This window comes from Lucilia cuprina, chromosome 4 (assembly GCF_022045245.1).
Source record: "Lucilia cuprina isolate Lc7/37 chromosome 4, ASM2204524v1, whole genome shotgun sequence".
NCBI classification, from domain to species: Eukaryota; Metazoa; Arthropoda; class Insecta; order Diptera; family Calliphoridae; genus Lucilia; species Lucilia cuprina.
In genome coordinates this window covers 60,010,797-60,032,405 of record NC_060952.1, presented here as the reverse complement: position 1 = coordinate 60,032,405, position 21,609 = coordinate 60,010,797, and the positions used below count along the sequence as shown (strand labels likewise).

Below are 21,609 nucleotides of genomic sequence, written 5' to 3'. Positions count from 1 at the left end.
GTGAAAGAATAATGAAAATATAAACACAACTTTTACACCCATAAAAAGCAATTAGTATAAATTGAATTCATGCAAGTTTATAAAAATTTCATAAATCATTCATTACATTATTTATGCTATAAATAGAAAAATCATATACATTATTTTTATTAAAATCTTCACTATCTACATCTGATTCTGATACATAATTTACAACTTTTTCTTTTTTTCTGCAAACAGAAGCCAGATGCCCAATTTTTCCACAAAAGTTACATTTAAGTACTATGCTGAAATCTACATTCATTTGATTTGTGGTTCCTCCAACCACAATGAGAACAGGCCTTTAATGTTTTTGATTGATCAGCTCTTGATTGTTGTCTCTTCTTTGCTTGATATTCGTGACTGTTTTGGTTGGTGCTTTTGTCCTTGTTAGAATAATTGTTGTTGTTGTATTTGAGTTTGTTTTTATGTTTGCCAAACTTTATATTTCCAACTTGAATGTCATTATTTTCTTTCGATACTAACTTCATCTCCATAATTAAAGCTTTTCTGAGAGCATCTTCAATTGTAATTTTCTCATCCTCTTCACACAGGCATTCATATATTTTATTATTTATTCCCATAATAAAGCGATCCAAAACAAAGGCATCTAAATGAACACCAAATTTACATGCGAGTGCTAATTTTTTACTCTAGCATGCCATTCTGCTACTGTTTCGTCTTCACCTTGTATAGCAGCGTGAAAGCTTTTGCGCTCACGAAAAATTATAGTTGGCGGAGTGTAGTGCATTTTTAGTAAGCTGCAAAGTTCTTTAAACGTTTTTGAAACTGGGGTGTCTGGGCTACATAAATTATGCATTGTTTCATACGCAATTGGTCCAATAGCTTTCAAGAGAGTGGCTTTTTTCGTACTTTCTTCAGTGCAATTTATTTCAGTGAAATGAATATCAAGTTTTTCTTTCCATAACAACCAAGATTCATTGCGGGGGGAAAACTGAGGTATATTATTTGGATGGTAAATAGTAACGGTACCACCTGGAACATTATCTGACATGTTGATTTTTTTTTTATTTTTTTTATGTGGTCCAAAATGCACTTTTTTATACAAATTAAGTTTTTGTCTTTAGAATGACAATTTATGTTCTGTATTCAGTTGTTCCTTTTTTTATGTATATGAAGTTCTTATGGTGATTTTTTTTAAGTTGTTTTTTTTATTATTTCCTTTTTTATATGTATATATTTACATACATTTAAGTAAATAAAGTTCAACAAATTGTTTTTAATTTTCTTTTTAAAATATGTATTTAATTTTTTTGTAACAATTGTAAAACGAGTTACACTTATTATTTATTACTTATGTGTATATACACATTTAATCGTATTTACGATAATTCCTTTTTTTTATCTCGTCGCCAATGTAGTGTATTGAAACGCACGGAGTCTGATTAACAACTAACTTTTATTAATGTTAAAGGGATAGAAATTCAAGTAATATTAATAGCTATGTGTTTAACATAAAGAAAGATTAACTTCAATATATACTTAAAAGTGATAGAGGTGTTAATGTAATAACAATACATAACAACAATCATATCGGAACCTCAAATTACCACCTTTTTAAACCTGGGAAAATGATACTACCGATCTATCCAATTGGCCATTTTCTAAAAACACATTATGCAATATATTATATACCAAAACAAATGGCAATTTTAATGCTTTAAAATGGTGCATAAACGACTGTCCTAGCACGAAAACTGCCAAAGTTAATTGCAGCCATATCGCAATCTCAGATTACTGCATTTGATACATAGAACAATAATTCTATTGATCTATTAAGTTGACCAATTTGTAAAAACACACATTATGCTATAAATGATATACTTTATTAAAGTGCAATCATAATGATTTAAAATGATGTCTAAATGACTATCATAGCATGAAAACTGTCAATGTTATTTGCAGTCATATCGGAACCTCAAATTACCGCATTTTTAAACCTGGGAAAATAATACTACCGATCTATCCAATTGGCCATTTTCTAAAAGTACATTATGCAATATATTATATACCAAAACAAATGGCAACTATAATGCAATAAAAAGTTATATAAACGACTGCAATAACATGAAAACTATAAATGATATTTGCAACTATATCTGAGCCTTAAATTTCCGCATTTCTAAACCTGTACCAATAAATATACCGATCTTTCCAATTTTTTTAAAAATTCATTATGCCAAAAATTATACACAAAAACAAAGTGCAACTTTAATGCTTTAAAATGATGCATAAACGATTGTTCTGGCATGAAAACTGTCAAAGTTATTTGCAACCATATCGGAACCTCAAATCACAGTGTTTTTAAACATAGAACAACAATTCTACCGATCCTTCAAATTGACCATTTTTTAGACGAACACATTATGCCACAAATGATATACCAAATTAAAGTGCAATCACAATGCTTTGAAATGATGCCTAAATGACTGTCATAGCGTGAAAACTGTCAATGTTATTTGAAGCCATATTGGAACCTCAAACTACCGCGTTTTTAAAGCTGTGAAAAAAATTCTACCGATCTATCCAATTGGCCATTTTCTAAAAATATATTATGCAGTAAATTATAAACCAAAACAAATGGCAACTATAATGCAATAAAAAGATATATAAACGACTGCAATAACATAAAAACTATAAAAGATATTTGCAACCATATCGGAGCCTTAAATTATCGCATTTCTAAACCTGTACCAATAAATATACCGATCTATCCTATTTTTGTAAAAACTCATTATGCCACAAGTTATACACCAAAACAAAGTGCAACTGTAATGCTTTAAAATGATGTATAATCGATTGTCCTGGCATGAAAACTGTCAAAGTTATTTGCAACCATATCGGAACCTCAAATCACAGCGTTTTTAAACGTAGAACAACAATTCTACCGATCCTTCAAATTGACCATTTTTTAGACGAACATATTATGCCACAAATGATATACCAAATTAAAGTGCAATCATAATGCTCTAATATGATGCATAAATGACTGTCGTAGCATGAAAACTGTCAAAGTTATTCACAACCATATCGGAACCTCAAATTACCGCCTTTTTAAACCTGGGAAAATAATTCTACCGATCTATCCAATTGGCCATTTTCTAAAAATACATAATGCAATAAATTATATACCAAAACAAATGGCAATTTTAATGCTTTAAAATGGTGTATAAACGACTGTCCTAGCACGAAAACTGCCAAAGTTAATTGCAACCAGATTACTGCGTTTATTGAACATAGAACAATAATTATACCGATCTATCAAATTGACTAATTTGTAAAAACACACATTATGCTACAAATGATATACCACATTGAAGTGCAATCATAATGCTTTAAAATGATGCCTAAATGACTGTTATAGCGTGAAAATGTCAATGTTATTTGCAGCCATATCGGAATCTTAAAATACCGCGTTTTTAAAGCTGTGGAAATAATTCTACCGATCTATCCACTTAGCCATTTTCTAAAAATATATTATGCATCAAATTATATACCAAAACAAATGGCAACTATAATCCAATAAAAAGATATATAAACGACTGCTATAACATGAGAACTATAAAAGATATTTGCAACCATATGGGAGACTTAAATTATCGCATTTCCAAACCTGTACCAATAAATATACCGATCTATCCAATTTTTGTAAAAATTCATTATACCACAAATTGTACACCAAAACAAAGTGCAACAGTAATGCTTTAAAATGATGCATAAACGATTGTCGCACAGTGGTATAGGAAAAAAAAAAGAGGGAAATAATTCGGTAACTTCTAAACGGTTAATCCGATTTTAATGAAATTTGGTATGCACAAAAAGGAGGTGTTGTCAACACATTATGCCACAAATGATATACCAAATTAAAGTGCAATCATAATGCTTTAAAATGATGCATAAATGACTGTCATAGCATGAAAACTGTTAAAGTTATTCACAACCATATCGGAACTTCAAATTACCGCCTTTTTAAACCTGGGAAAATAATTCTACCGATCTATCCAATTGGCCATTTTCTAAAAATACATTATGCAATAAATAATATACCAAAATGAATGTCATAGCGTAACAACTGTCAATGTTATTTGCAGCCATATCGGAACCTTAATATACCGCGTTTTTAAAGCTGTGAAAATAATTCTACCGATCTATCCAATTAGCCATTTTCTAAAAATATATTATGCAACAAATTATATACCAAAATAAATGGCAACTATAATGCAATAAAAAGATATATAAACGACTGATATAACATGAAAACTATAAAAGATATTTGCAACCATATTGGAGCCTTAAATTACCGCATTTCCAAACCTGTACCAATAAATATACCGATCTATCCAATTTTTGTAAAAATTCATTATGCCACAAATTGTACACCAAAACAAAGTGCAACTGTAATGCTTTAAAATGATGCATAAACGATTGTCCTGGCATGAAAACTGTCAAAGTTATTTGCAACCATATCGGAAGCTCAAATCACAGCGTTTTTAAACATAGAACAACAATTCTACCGATCCTTCAAATTGACCATTTTTTAGACGAACACATTATGCCACAAATGATATACCAAATTAAAGTGCAATCATAATGCTTTAAAATGATGCATAAATGACTGTCATAGCATGAAAACTGTCAAGGTTATTTCCAACCATATCGGACCTTCAAACTACCGCCTTCTTAAACCTGGGAAAAATATTCTACCGATCTATCCAATTGGCCGTTTTCTAAAAATACATTATGCAATAAATTATATACCAAAACAAATGGCAATTTTAATGCTTTAAAATGGTGCATAAACGTCCTAGCAAGAAAACTGCCAAAGTTAATTGCAACCATAGCGGAACCTCAGATTACTACGTTTATTATACATACAATAATAATTATACCGATCTATCAAATTGACCAATTTGTAAAAACACACATTATGCTACAAATGATATACCATATTAAAGTGTAATCATAATGCTCTAAAATGATTCATAAATGACTGTCATAGCGTGAAAACTGTCAATGTTATTTGCAGCCATATCGGAACCTCAAACTATCGCGTTTGAAAGCTGTGAAAATAATTCTACCGATCTATCCAATTGGCCATTTTCTAAAAATATATTATGCAATAAATTATATACCAAAACAAATGGCAACTATAATGCAATAAAAAGATATATAAACGACTGCAATAACATGAAAACTATAAGTGATATTTGCAACCATATCGGAGCCTTAAAATTCCGCATTTCTAAACCTGTACCAATAAATATACCGATCTATCCTATTTTTGTAAAAACTCATTATGCCACAAATTATACACCAAAACAAAGTGCAACTGTAATACTTCAAAATAATGCATAAACGATTGTCCTGGCATAAAAACTGTCAATGTTATTTGCAACCATATGGAAACCTCAAATTACCGCCTTTTTAAACCTAGGAAAATAATTCTACCAATTGGATAGATCGGCCATTTTCCAAAAATACATTATGCAATAAATTATATACCAAAACAGATGGCAATTTTAATGCTTTAAAATGGTGCATAAACGACTGTCCTCGCACGAAAACTGACCAAGTTAATTGCAACCATATCGGAACCTCAGATTACAGCGTTTATTAAACATAGAACAATAATTATACCGATCTATCAAATTGACCAATTTGTAAAAACACACATTATGCTACAAATGATATACCATATTAAAATGCAATCATAATGCTTTAAAATGATTCATAAATGACTGTCATAGCGTGAAAACGGTCAATGTTATTTGCAGCCATATCGGAACCTCAAACTACCGCGTTTTTAAAGCTGTGAAAATAATTCTACCGATCTATCCAATTGGCCATTTTCTAAAAATATATTATGCAATAAATTATATACCAAAACAAATGGCAACTACTTATAATGCAATAAAAAGATATAAACGACTGCAATAGCATGAAAACTATAAAAGATATTTGCAACCATATCGGAGCCTTAAATTACCGCATTTCTAAAAAAACTCATATGCCATTATACACCAAAACAAAGTGCAACTGTAATGCTTTAAATTGATGCATAAACGATTGTCCTGGCATGAAAACTGTCAATGTTATTTGCAACCATATGGGAACATAGAACAACAATTCTACCGATCCTTCAAATTGACCATTTTTTAGACGAACACATTATGCCACAGATGATATACCAAATTAAAGTGCAATCATAATGCTTTAAAATGATGCATAAATGACTGTCATAGCATGAAAACTGTCAAAGTTATTCACAACCATATCGGAACCTCAAACTACCGCCTTCTAAAATCTGGGAAAATAATTCTACCGATCTATCCAATTGGCCATTTTCTAAAAATACATTATGCAATAAATTATATACCAAAACAAATGGCAATTTTAATGCTTTAAAATGGTGCATAAACGACTGTCCTAGGAAGAAAACTGCCAAAGTTAATTGCAACCATAGCGGAACCACAGATTCCTGCGTTTATTATACATAGAACAATAATTATACCGATCTCTCAAATTGAATAATTTCTAAAAATACACATTATGCTACAAATGATATACCATATGGAATTGCAATCATAATGCTTTAAAATGATTCATAAATGACTGTGATAGCGTGAAAACTGTCAATGTTATTTGCAGCCATATCGGAACGTCAAACAATCGCGTTTTGAAAGCTGTGAAAATAATTCTGCCGATCTATCTAATTGGCCATTTTCTAAAAATATATTATGCAATAAATTATATACCAAAACAAATGGCAAGTATAATGCAATAAAAAGATATATAAACGACTGCTATAACATGAAAACTATAAATGATATTTGCAACCATATCGAATCCTTAAATTATCGCATTTCTAAAGCTGTACCAATAAATATACCGATCTATCCAATATTTTTAAAAATTCATCATGCCACAAATTATACACCAAAACAAAGTGCAACTGTAGTGCTTTAAAATGATGCATAAACGATTGTCTGGCATGAAAACTGTCAAAGTTATTTGCAATCATATCGGAATCTCAAATCACAGCGTTTTTAAACATAGAACAACAATTCTACCGATCCTTCAAATTGACCATTTTTTAGACGAACACATTATGCCACAAATGATATACCAAATTAAAGTGCAATCATAATGCTTTAAAATGATGCATAAATGAAAACAAATGGAAATTTTAATGCTTTAAAATGGTGCATAAACGACTGTCCTAGCACGAAAACTGCCAAAGTTAATTGCAGCCATATCGGAACCTCAGATTACTGCATTTTTTTATATAGATTAATATTTATTATTCAGAGAAATTTTAATATTACATATTTAGACTTATTTCTAACCCCGCGAAGCCATTTGGCTTGTCTGCAGGATGAGGTTAGTACATGTACTAACCACATCCATATATGTGTATATTTTTTTTTATTATTTTACATTTCATTATACCCTACACCACTATAGTGGGGAGGGTATTATACGTTTGTGCTGATGTTTGTAACATACAAAAATATTGGTCCAATACCCACCTTAAAGTATACCGATCGATTCAGAATCATTTTTTGAGTCGATTAAGACATGTCCGTCCGTCCGTCCGTCCGTCCGTCTGTCCGGCTGGCTGGCTGGCTGTCCATGTAAACCTTGTGCGCAAGGTACAGGCCGCAATTTTCAAGATAATTTGATGAAATTTGGACCAAGCATGTTTTTTGGCACAAGGACGAAGCCTATTGAAAATGGTTGAAATCGGTCCATTATTTCACCTAGCCCCCATACAACCGTACCTCCCGATTTGAACTTTTTATGCTATAATTACGTCAAATATTCTGCTATCTCTCTAAAAATTGGCACAAATAAGTTTTATATAAGTATAAATGATACTTCAGATTTTCGTAAGGATCGGCCTATATTTGACCCTAGCCCCCATACAAACCCCCCTTCAAAAAATGACTTAAACGTCTAAAATTGACTTGTAACCATTTGTATCGCAATGAAACTCAACAAAACTAACTGTTATTTAGAAATATATCCTTTTCCCAAATTTACCGAGGATCGGCCCATATTTGACCTATATAATGCCTCATTTAGAAATTTTAGTTTTTTATCAATAAATGGCTTAAATATTTTGGAATTATGGTAATATTCAACATAAAAGTTTCTTTACAAAAATAAAAATTTTATAAAAAGTAAAAATTTTAAAAATATACTCATGGTGTAGGGTATTATATGGTCGGCCATGCCCGACTATACTTTCCTACTTGTTTTCTATATAAAATTGTTTAATTTTGCATTTTCTTTGATATTGGTTAGTGATATTTAATAACTGTATTGGTATTTGATTAAATATATTTGGTAGTGTGACGGATAATGTATTTCTCCCATAGTTGTTCTTATGGCGGTCCACTTTGTATCTTCCTTCTACGCATCTCCTCGTATTGTAATTGTGGTCTATTGGTTTTAGGAAGCGGGAATCATTGTAGAACTCGTTTATCAATGTAGTGTGGTATAGGCTTCTATGTTGAGTATTTGTAGTTTTTTAGCAATGCTATTTGTTGTTTGGTTTATGGTGTTATTATTTGAGCTATTATTAGAAGCAGTGTTTGGTTGTACAGTATTATTTGAATTTGAGACGTTTGTGTTGTTGGTGATGTTTGTATTTTGTGTTGTGTTTAAGATGTTGCTTTGGATTATATTGTGGTTGTTCGTTATACCGTAAATTAACGCAGGTTCTAATTGTTGTTTGTTGTGGAGCTTGTTTTTTAATAATATCCTCAAAATTTGGTTTTGAGTTTGTTGTAGAGATTTGCAATAAGTTGAATTGCCCCATGCTGTAATGCCATGCCTAATGTATGATTCAGCTAAGGAAAAATATGCTTCTTTAAGTACATCAAGCGTTGAACAGTTACTTAGGTGGTAAAGGCTGTACGCAACTTTTCGTAACTTTTCCCTTAGGTGCTGTACGTGTGTTAGCCATTAAAAATTTTCGTCCACATATACCCCGAGGTATTTATATAATTTCACTCACTATCTCTATAGTAGTTGTACACGTGTCATTAGAGTTGTAGTTGTTGATGTTTTGAAGACATTGAAAATCGTGGAAGTATATTTTGATTTCACTGTTACTGAGATGAACTGCCTTTATATGCATGAGCTTTGTTTTGTTTGCATTTATAAGAAGTCCATTGTCATGGCACCATTTTGTAACTTGGTTAAGTTGCTTTTGCATTAGATCTTTTGCGATTTCAATATTTTTATGTGTCACTACTATCGCTGTATCGTCTGCGTAAGCAAACACAGCGCATTCTTTTAGCATATCGATCAATTCATTTGCGTAAATTAAGTACAGTATAGATCCTATCTTTGATCCTTGGGGAACACCATTTTCGATGGATGTTTCCGTACTTAAAGTGTTTCCGATTTTAACATGATATGACCTGAGTTCTAGATAGTTTTGAACCATAATAGGCAGTTACCTCTGACTCCATTCCGTTCTAATATGTTTAGCAAATTGCTATGCGAAAGAGTGTCAAAGGCTTTGCTAAAGTCAATAAACAGTGCTAGGCAGTGAGAACTATTCTCTAGATGGCTATTTATATGGTTTGAAAAGTTTCCAGAAGTTTATTAATATTCTTTCCTTTCTGAAATCCATATTGGTTTGCGTTTAATATTTTATATTTTCTTAGGAAATCATTGAGTCTCCGAACCGGTAATATTGCAATTGGCCTATAGTTGTTGTAATAATTTTTAGCACCTGATTTATATATTGGACGGATTATTGAAGTTTTTAGTACTTTGGGTATAGTTGCTGTGTAAATACTTTGGTTTATAACTTGGGTTATTATAGGAGTAATTTGACTAGCATTATATTTTAGATCCTTCGGCCTTATTCTATCTATTCCTGCACCTTTATTAGTTTGTAAAGTACTTAATATACCATATATCTCTTCTTCTGTGGTAGGAGACACGTACATTGAATTTGGTATTGTTTTTGGTTGGTTTGTTAAAGTCTTTATGTTACATTTGTGTAGTATTTTATAAACATTTTCATTAAAGTTTTTTGCAAACGTATTAGCTATGTTCAAGGAATTTTCGTGTTTAAAGTTGTTTTTAATTGTAGTATCGATATTATTTATCACTTTACCTGTTATTTCATTTATGAGTTGCCACGTAGCTCGCATATTGTTTTTATTTTCGGCAAATTTTCGTTTAAAATAATTGTTTTTTTGCATAGATTAGTTTTTTATTTAATATATTTCGAAATTTTTTGTATTCATATTCATAATATTTGTTGTTTTTGTTGTTTAACCATTTGGTATAAAGTTTATCCCGAACTTCAAAGTATTTTATTAATTCATCACTCATCCACGGATTATTTTTTCTTTTCTTAGTATTATTTCTATTAGTGGATTTAGATATTTGATATATATTATTGAATGTTTCATGTGTTTTATTAAATATTTCATTAGCATTCATATTTTGATATATTAAATTATTCCAATTTGTTTTTTTAATATTTTTATTTACTTTGTAATTACTTATTGTTGATGAACCCTGTTTGTTTTTCGTACCCTCATTTAAAAGTGTTTTTCCATACCCTGGCTTACTTGTTTTTCTTTTTCTTCTTTCATACAACAAAATAGTGCATAGTGGTCAGATATATTTGATCTTATTACAGCAGCGTGTGTTTGTGTAGTTCGTTCATTTGTTCTGATGTGTATGTGGTCTATGCAAGAGCGTGTTTTCTTGTTTATGTCTTCTCTTGTAGTTTCGTTTATTATACATTGTAAGCCGTTTGACGATATCATTTCTGTATATTTTGTTGTTGTGACACTTTGGTTCAGAATATTTATATTTATATCGCCAACGATGATTATGTCTTGTTTGTTTTTCATTGTATTAATAATATTATCGAGTTCTATTATGAACTCATTTACATTATTTTTTCGTGGTCGATATATTGTAATGAGAGAGAATGTTTTCCTATTGTTTGTGATATTTATTTGTATCGATTCAAAAGATTATGTGTTTAGTTGAATGTTGTATGAATTATGTGTTCTCTTACATATACAGCTACACCTCCACCTCTACCATCTCTGTTAAAGAAGTACGAATTAAAACCATTTATATTGAAGGCTTGTTGTTCATCATCTGTGATGTTAGTTTCAACTAACAATAAGAAGTTTATGTTGTTTATGATGTTATGAAGACTAGCTAATAGTGGTGTAAAATTTAATCGAAGTGACAAATGTTCATGAATAAGATAGTTGTGGGATAACTTAGGAGGTTTTTATTAATTTGTTGAAAATTATCAACTGTTTTCATAGGATTTTGCATAATTGTTTTTAATAAATATTTTAATAGCATATAGAACTAAAAGACATAAATAAATTGTAGAATAAAATATGTGGTTTATTTTTATTAAAATTTGATTTATTTAAGTTGACGATGTGATTAGCTCAATATCAGCAGCATTTATTATTATTATTGGGTTTGAGTTTTCGTTTTTCTTCACGTAGATGTTACCATTACGTATCCAGACAAATTTCCATTTAGACCCCTTGGCTTTTGTTTTGGCAAGCCAGAGCAAACGCCGTTTAAATGGGGTTAGGAGTTCATTTATATAGATGTATTTGTTGTTGTTATTTGTTTCGTTATTTATTAAGCTTGCATCTACTCTATGACGATTAATTTTTTTAATAATTCTCTTTTTTTGTTAAGAGATGTAAATTCAACAATAACTTTATGTGACTTTTTCATACTATACGAGTTTCTAATATCGCTATCGTTTATTGCCATTTTTAAAGAGTTTGCAATCGTTTTAATAATATCATTTGGTTGTATATTATCGTTTGTAACATTTTTTGTTTCGATGTTCTTGTTTATTACAATCTGTTCCAAATCGTTTATACGTTTACCCATTACCTGTATTTGTTGTTCTTTTTCCTTGTTGCTTTGACACAATTCACTTACTTGGGCAGTGAGAGTTGAAAAATTTGATACATAGAACAATAATTCTACCGATCTATCAAGTTGACAATTTGTAAAAACACACATTATGCTACAAATGATATACCATATTAAAGTGCAATTATAATGCTTTAAAATGACGTCTAAATGACTATCATAGCGGGAAAACTGTCAATGTTATTTGCAGTCATATCGGAACCTCAAATTACCGCATTTTTAAAGCTGTGAAAATTATTCTACCGATCTATCCAATTGGCCATTTTCTCAAAATATATTATGCAATAAATTATATACCAAAACAAATGGCAACTATAATGCAATAAAAAGATATATAAACGACTGCAATAACATGAAAACTATAAATGATATTTGCAACCATATCGGAGCCTTAAATTACCGCATTTCTAAACCTGTACCAATAAATATTGTTACGATTTTTATATGAAGTATAATTGTATTTATTTTTCACAACGTTTGAAAAATTTGATGTTTAGGATTCATTCCCCTCAAAAATTTTAATTTCAAGTTCAAGGCAAAACCTTGACACTTGTTTACTTACATAGTAAAGCTTTTGCTATGAAAGAAAAAAATCTTACACTCTTACTATAATTTGATCTTTGTGAAGAGCGAAATACCTTGCATATAAATTCTCTTTAGTATGCATTCGCAATTTTTTTTTATTGTAGTTTTCTTTTAACTAGACATAAAGAGAGTTTAAGCTGGTTACTGCGGCTGCATTCCTTTTTTTTAAATAGGAGAGTAAGCTTTAAGTGTGTGGAGTTTTTTCTTGTTTTTTTTTTTTGTAGAAGTAAATATGTTTACGGTCAGAGACGGTCATATGGAATTTTGAAAACCATAATTTACTATAATTGAATAAATTTTATCGTCTGGCAGAATAATAATAATTTGTGTACAGATCCACTTGATCACCTACAAATTAGTCGTTCGCTTTTCTATTAGAGATTATATTAGAAACCTATCTAATATTAGACGCATTTACTATAGCATATATTTTTTTTTAAATTACATCATTAAGAAAATTGAATGACTAGTTGAATTTCCGTCCCTGTTTTAGTTATTTTGTCTTATAAATCAAGTATTGTTTCGATTCCAGTTCGTCCCTTTTCAACTGAAGGAATTTTTTTTCTTAATTCTAACGGGACATTGTTTTTAAATAGGAAAGAATTTTAGTTATTAGCTTCTGGTTTTTGTAAAACCAAATCATTATCAAAGTGGAATTTGTAAAGACAACTACTGCAGTGGGAAAAGTGTTAGAAAAGTAATTTTTTTTTAAGTTAATTGTGTTTAAATTTTATTAGAACTTTTCGCACAATTGTAAGGAAATTGTTATTAGTTGCCAAATTATTTTTGAAAATTGCTGGAAATCAAAGGACGTTACGGAAATACAAGGGTGTCTGCAATATAGCGATCTTGCACCCACGTGTCCCAATAATCACAAGTTATAACCCGGATTAGCCTCAAGTACGTCTTTAATACCGTCTTTATTTTTGACCTGGATTAACCACAACAACCCGTATTACGTAATTTACGTGAACCAGCGTGTTCTAACCCGTAATGAGGGACAACTATAAAACGTGGGAATAACATAACTTCAAGGTCCCCACGTGCTGCTATGAAAACGTAAAGAGCAGGTATTACATAATTGTTTCCCTATTCGGAATTTACCATCATAAGACAACTTACATCATCTAAACGACCCACGTGTTTTCCAAACGTGATAAAATTTGTTTTTAAGGCAAGACATTCTTCTTCAATATAACGCTATTTAGGTAGCCCACGTGTTTTTGTTCGGAAAATCACAGTAGCTTATTCAGACACTTCAAACCTATGTACATAATATAAAGAAGTCCACGTGGTTCCTTAGGCTATATAAATTGGAAGATTACATAACTTTAAATCGGATAACTAATCGTCAATATTAAAGTAAATAGCGTATCAGATCTTCTCTACCAAATTATTCAATTTTCTCAAAATTTAATATTTGGCTTCAAATACTCCATTTCTTCTTCAAAATTAATAAAAGTTGTTTTTGCAAGTACATGCATTAGAGTTAAAATATACATACCAAAAGGAAAAATTCATTCATAACGTTTTAAAATTAATTATAAAAAAAATATATTTTCCAAAATTAACAAAAGCTAAAATCCTTTTTTTTTTGTAAAATGAAAATTTGAAAATCTGGAAATTAAATAGAAAGAAATTAAACAAGGTTAGGAAACGAAAACTGAAAAATCAATACTGGAAATTTAAACTCAAAATATTAGCTACTTAATATAATACAATTAAGCTTCATTTAATGTAATTAAACTTCTAGAAAATTCAGATTGAAAATGTGAATGATTAGAAACATAAAAATTATTTTTTTTAATACAACTTGAAAACTAAATTGAATATAAATCAATTACAAATTTTATTGCCAAAAAATTTTTTAATTTCAAAATCCATAAATTAGAATTATTCTAGAAAGTGAATTTAATAAGGAAATTATGTTTAATTAATTAAATATAACTAATTAAATTAAATATAATTTTTAATTAATTAAATATAATTTTAACTAAGATTTTCAGAAAATTCAAAAATAAAAAAAAAAAAATAAAGAAATAAAATTAATTTAAAAACTAAAATACAGTTAAATTTTAAAATTAATAATTAAAATTCATTAAATAAAATACAATAAAAATTATTTCGAGTTTTTAAAATTAAAATAATTAATGTAATGAACTTTTGATTTTGAGATTTCGAAAGATGAAACGAATCTAGAAATTGGCAATAAAACTTGAATTTCGTAATTTAAAGGAAGAGAAAAATGGAAATTAAAGAAAGAGTTTAACTTTTTGATACTAAGAAATTGAAATGTAGAACAAATATCAGAAATTAAATTTTTTTTTATTTTAAGAAAGAAAAGAAAGTTTTTTGAAAACAATTATATTATACTTAAAGTAAGATACAAGAAAATTAAAATTTAAACTTTTTTCTAAATCATATTCTGAAAATTAAAATATGTAATAAAAACTTAGAGACACATAACAAATATTAGTACAAATCTAAATTGAAAACTAATATAAATTATTAGTAATTGACATTAGATAGATAAATAGTAATGAAAAATTCAAAATCTATTAGAACATTATTAAACCTAAAGTATTAATGAACTTAATTTAAATTGAACATGCGATTTTATATGAAATAATTTGAAATCAAAACAAAACGAAAGAAAATGAATAACAAAATATTAAATTGAAATTCATAACTAAAATGATTGAATGTAATTAAACAAAAAAAAATAACGTTTAGCGAAACTAAAACAAGAAGAAACACAAAATTTAAAATGTTGTAAACTTAGAAAAAAAGTATATACCAATGAATTGTTAAAATCCAACTTAAAACTTTACGCATATAAGTTCGATTCGACAAATTACTAATTATTTAAGAATCTCAACACACAAACGCCAAAAACATGCAGATTGCTGGGCCCATCATCTGAAATTACATATAAAACAGAGAAAATACACACACACACACTTCACGACACATGTAAATATTTGCAGTGATCTGTAAGTAAAACCTTACTTTTCTTCTTACATTTTTGTATAATTATATATCTATATTACCAATATAAAAATATGTTCAATTAAATTACTATACATATACATATATATTTTTATTTTTTTTATATATATATTTTTTTTTTATATATATTTAATTATTGTAGAATTGATTTATACATATCTAACTCAAATGCACCAAATAAATAACATTACCTTACTTACTGTTTATTGAAACTAACAAAATGAACTTTTAAATAATTAATACGGGGGATGATAATCATGGAAAAATATGAAAGGTAAATTACTTTAGATCGTGTCGTCAAAAGGGACAGGTTCAAAACTATGGGTATTTCTCCTGTCAAGGCGTCTGACATTAAGTCAATGGGAGGGAAACATTGTACCCCTACGTGGCACACCAACTTGCCATTGTTTGTTTTTTTTTTTATTTAATTGAGAATATCAAGTTTTTATATATTTTGTTTTTGGCATACTATAGGTAGTGTTAGGCATGGATAGTATGCTATATGATTACGCGCAGTAATATGAGTTAAGAATCATCATTGCCTCGAATTATAGCTAGCTGGGAAATCTTTCAACATGCCTCTTAACCTCATTTTATCAGTTTTAGGGTTTCATTTGAATTGTGAACTCGTACAACAATTTTTATTATTCATATGAGCCTGACGCGTAACATATATGGCGCCCAACGTGGGGCCAAAGTAAGGCCAATGGAAAAAAATCAACTAACATCTTTTAAATATTTCTCAATTACTTTTAAATATTGATTTAATTTTATGATTCCAAATTAGTTTAGCTAGGGTGAGTTAAATTTGTTGTTTTTGTTTTCTATTTAAGTCTTAGATTTCTATCGGATTTACACTCTTGGAAACTAATTGCGATTTAGGAAACAAAGAAGCCAACAAGTTTAACTTTATTAATTCCTTATTTTTTTTTCAAGAGTCCTATTACTGTCAGTAGAATATCGGTTTTAGTTGCATTGAAAATAAGATAAAGATATTTGTCAAAAATAATATTCGAGTCCATATGGATCAAATATTTCTTTCAAGGGTCCTTATGTTGCAGTATATAGTTTTGGCACACTTTAGCTAAATCGGTTTTAATTATAAAAATATTTTTTTTTATTTGAAAACATTAAACATTTTCAGTTAATATGACACGATCTATTATATTTATATTAATATTTCTCTGGTTTATCATTCCCCAAATTTCCATGAAAATTTTTGAACATTTGAATATACATATTTTTAACTTTGATATTGATCTAAAATTTGTATCGAAATATATTTTTTTTATCTCTTTTGCGAAACACAATTTCTATTTTGAATTTTCGAAGTTTAAAACAAGTTTGTTAGGAAATTAAGACTTTTTTTTATTTGTTCTATCCCCAATACTTTGACTTTATCAGTTTAGTTATGAACACTAGAAACTCTTCTAGAGGTTCTAAGAACAGTTCATTTTCTAGGACGCGTGGATTATCAGCTTCGCGAAACAATATATCAATAGAACTACAGGACAGTACTGGTGCTAAGCCTAAGGTAGTACATTCTCCTACAAACAGGTCACAGGTTAATAGGGCACAGAGCTCAAGCAATTTATCGTCAGCTAGTCTTTTCCAGGACATAGTGGTAATGGATAACCAAAGTTCTACTTCGCAACCGCAATTAGTTGCCACTTCTGGGGAAATTCCTCCTAGATCCTCTCTCAATCCTAATGTAGATCCATTTATGCATACTTCTGTTCCGAACAGCAATGCTGCAGTACTTCCTAATACAAATTATGTAAACCCTAATGCGTCAAATTCCTTTGACTCCTTATTAGCATTAATGCAACAAACAATGAGGACAACTCAAGAGGAATTCCGAAGAGAATTGACTTCGATTAGAGAGAGTATATCTCAAATTGGTAGTGCTCCAACTTCATCTTCAAACAGACCACCTGAAATGTTCCATAATTTTACCACATCACAAACTCCCAATTCTAATCGGTTGTCAGATCAAAGTAGGATAAGCGAAAATGTCAATGTTAAATTAGAGAAGTGGAAGATCTCGTATGACGGGACAGGATCTGTTTCAGATTTCCTGTTTAAAGTAGAGACCCTCTGTAACCGATCCAAATGTTCTGATGAACATTTGTTATCAAATTTTCACATTCTTCTAGAAGGTCGTGCTGAGAACTGGTATTGGCTCTTCACTAGACAGAATCGTAACATAACGTATTCATCTTTGCGTAATGCATTGATTAAAGAATTCGGACATTTGGAGTCTGATCATGAGGTGTTGTTGAAAATTTCGTTGCGGAAGCAACAATTTAAAGAAACTTATGATGACTTCCATTCCTCTGTGATAGCCATGAACTTAAGGCTTCAAAATCCACTTCCAGATATAACTCTCATAGATATTATGAAAAGAAATTTAAATCCAAATTTAAGATTTTTAATGTTTAATTCCGAACCGAGAGATATTAATGATTTTCGGGACATTGCCCGGAAAGCAGAAAAGATTTTGCGGGAGACAAAATTTCAGACTCCAAACTTAGGAACGTCTCGAAACATTAACGAAATCGACACTTTATTTTCCGAAGTCCCTGAATCAGAATACGTAGACCCCCAGGTCGAAGCATTGAAGTTATCGAATAAAAGGTCAGCCTTGATTTCTCTGGCATTAAATGTTGGAATTGCTTAGAATTTGGCCACTCTTACATTTATTGTTCTGAGGAAATCAAAAAACCATTTTGCTTTAAATGTGGTCAAAAAGGTACTTTGACACCAAAATGTCCAAACAAGCATGGACTTCAGGGAAATCGGAAAGTGGGCGAACTGGCGACCGGGGACACTCGTCCACCCCCACAAACCCCGAGTTTAAACTAAATTCTAACGATAATTTATATTCCATGGAACATTTAAAAAAACAGAATGAAACATTTACAACAGAAAATTCGACACAAACTCCTGATTTTTACTACCCTCTCATTTGCTACGAAAATATAGAAAACTTTCCAGAAAATTGTAATTTGGGCAAATTTCAGGAAAATTTAACATTAAACTATTTTCAGGAAAATTCTTCTATACCTTACCCTATTCAAACGTATAAAAATAGTCTACTTGCGAATTATGGAAATGATTTAGTTCTAACAAAACAGAAAATGAGATTGAAACCCACTTTTAATATAATTAAATGTAGAACACGCTTTAAAAAACGCAAGTATTTCCGAAAGCTATCAGAATCAACCGTTATTAGTGGATCTGATGACAGACCATTCGCAAAAGTAAAGGTTAAAGATGATACCCTGGTAGGATTACTTGATTCGGGGGCCAATGTCTATGCATTAGGCAAAGATTGTTTAACATTTCTGGAGAAAAATAGAATACATTATACACCAATTAAGTCTTCTGTTCGTACGGCAAGTGGCAATAAACAAGAAGTTATAGGTTTTTGTGTTTTGCCAATAGGTTTTAAAGGCGTTACTAAGAACGTTACATTTTATATAGTGCCATCACTTAGCCAACAGGCCTATTTCGGTGTTAACTTTTGGCGAGAGTTCGCGCTTGCTCCTGATATCATTTCAACCAATTTGGGACAAATTTCAGATATTTCTTTGGACTCAAGTTTGGAAAACTTTCACGACCTTACTCCTGAGCAAAAGCTCATTTTAGAAAAAACAATTTTAGAATTTCCCTCATACGAAAAGTTGGGACTAGGCACAACTGACGTTTTACAACATCATATTGACACAGGCGATGCAGCTCCCATAAAGTGTAAACACTATCCTTTATCCCCTCCCAGACAAGAAGAAGCTTTTCAAGAAATCGAAAGATTATTAAAACTAGGCGTTATCGAAGAATCTAACTCTCCGTGGTGCTCACCGGCAGTACTTGTAAGAAAACCTGGAAAAGTGAGGCTCTGCATAGATTCCAGGAAGCTGAATGAGGTAACGAAAAAGGACTCGTACCCATTGCCTCACATCAATGGATTACTAAGTAGACTCAAAGATACGTACTATATCACTGGAATAGATCTTAAAGATGCATTTTTACAAATTCCATTGACTGACTCATCCAAAGAAAAGACTGCTTTTGTGATACCGGGTAAGCCATTGTATCATTATAGATACATGCCCTTTGGGTTATGTAATGGCCCCCAGACCATGAGTCGGCTCATGGATAAGGTCATTCCCTCAAGATTACGTGAGAATGTATTTATATATCTTGATGATTTACTAATATGTAGTTCAGATTTTGAATCTCATGTTAGTCTGTTATCAGAAGTAGCGTCTTGTCTTAAGGGAGCCAAGCTAACAATCAATGTGAGCAAAAGCAAATTTTGCCAAAAGGAGATAAAATATTTAGGATATATTGTGGGCAATGGTTGTCTAAAAGTAGACCCGATTAAAGTTGAATCAATTAGAAACTTTCCCTTACCGAAAACACCCAAACAAATCCGTAGGTTTATTGGAATGGCAAACTGGTATCGATCCTTTATAAACAACTTTGCTGACCTTGCTGGACCTCTAACTGATTGCTTAAAGAAGTCAAAAGGGAAATTTTTGCTAACAAACGAAGCTATAACATCATTTGAAAAACTTAAAACTGCTCTTTCTTCAGCTCCGGTATTAGCACAGCCTGACTTTAAGAGAGAATTTATTATTCAATGCGATGCTTCCAAAATCGGTGTAGGCGGTGTATTGTTTCAATATGATGACCAAGGTTTAGAACATCCTATCGCTTATGTATCGCAAAAACTTAATAAAAGTCAAAAAAATTACACGGTAACCGAATTGGAATGCCTGGCTGCGATCATAAGTGTACAAAGATTTCGTCCTTATATTGAAGGGTTGCGATTCCGCATAATCACGGACCACTCTTCCTTGAAGTGGCTGATGTCGCAGAAAGATTTAAGCGGTCGTCTAGCACGCTGGAGTCTGAAGCTACAACGATATACATTCAGTATTGAGCACAGGAAAGGATCCTTAAATGTTGTCCCGGACTGCCTCTCTAGGATGGATATAGATGTCTTGTTTTTGGAAAATTTGCCTTCAGAAATCAATCTAACATCACGAGAATTTGAAGAGGAAGAATATCAACAGCTCCGAAAGTCCATCTCTGAAAACCAAGATTCCTTGCCAGATTTGTGTATATCTGGAAATTTAATTTTAAAACGGGTAAACTTTAGGGTTGGTTCTGAAAATGAGGAGGATAGTCTATGGCGTGTATGGGTACCTATGTCCTTAGTACAAACAATTATTAAGACTGCACACGATTCTATTAGTTCATGTCACGGTGGTTTTACAAAAACTTTGTTTAGAATTCGACAAAAATATTTTTGGCCGACGATGATCAAAGATATCAAAGAGTATGTAGATAAATGTGATATTTGCAAAACTATAAAGTCCCCAAATCAAATAACAAGACCTCTAATGGGTAACCAAATCCTTACTAATAGACCATTTGAGAGGCTTTATTGCGATTTCTTAGGTCCATATCCATTTACAAAATCTATGAATTCCATAATTTTTATATGTCTAGATCATCTGACAAAATTTGTTTTTCTGAAACCAATGAAGGCAGCTACAACATCCAATGTTATTTTATTCTTTGAATCCGAAATTTTTCCAACCTATGGAGTACCGAGATTTATCCATAGCGATAATGCTAAGCAATTTCTGTCAAAGGAAATGAAAGATTTTTATGATTTATATGGTATATCTCATGTAACTACAGGATTTTATGCACCTCAATCCAATGCATCGGAACGTGCCAACCGTGAGATTATAACGAAAATAAGATACTTTTTGCAGGACCATAAAGAACATAGGGAATGGGATAAGTATATCCCTCAAATTTTGTCGGTACTACGTAGCGATTACCATTCCGCGATAAAATGTTCTCCGTATTATGCTACATTTGGCCAGAACATGGTTCAGCATGGTTCGGCATATAAAATCTTAGATAAATTAGGCTGTTTATCAGGAGAAGATTTGGACATTTGTAGTGAAAAAGATAAATTGTATAAGATACGAC

The 21,609-nt window shown here is 30.7% G+C and overlaps 1 protein-coding gene across 1 annotated transcript in view; it reads left to right on the top strand.

The window, feature by feature from the left end:
- Positions 1–17,005: 17,005 nt before the first annotated feature.
- The window catches only part of LOC124419231, a 5,443-nt gene continuing 839 nt past the window's right edge, over positions 17,006–21,609 (top strand). The window contains exons 1-3 of the mRNA XM_046947851.1: positions 17,006–17,640; positions 18,773–19,677; positions 21,115–21,351. Coding sequence (XP_046803807.1) covers positions 17,006–17,640; positions 18,773–19,677; positions 21,115–21,351 — 1,777 coding nt within the window. The remainder of the gene's footprint in view (positions 17,641–18,772; positions 19,678–21,114; positions 21,352–21,609) is intronic.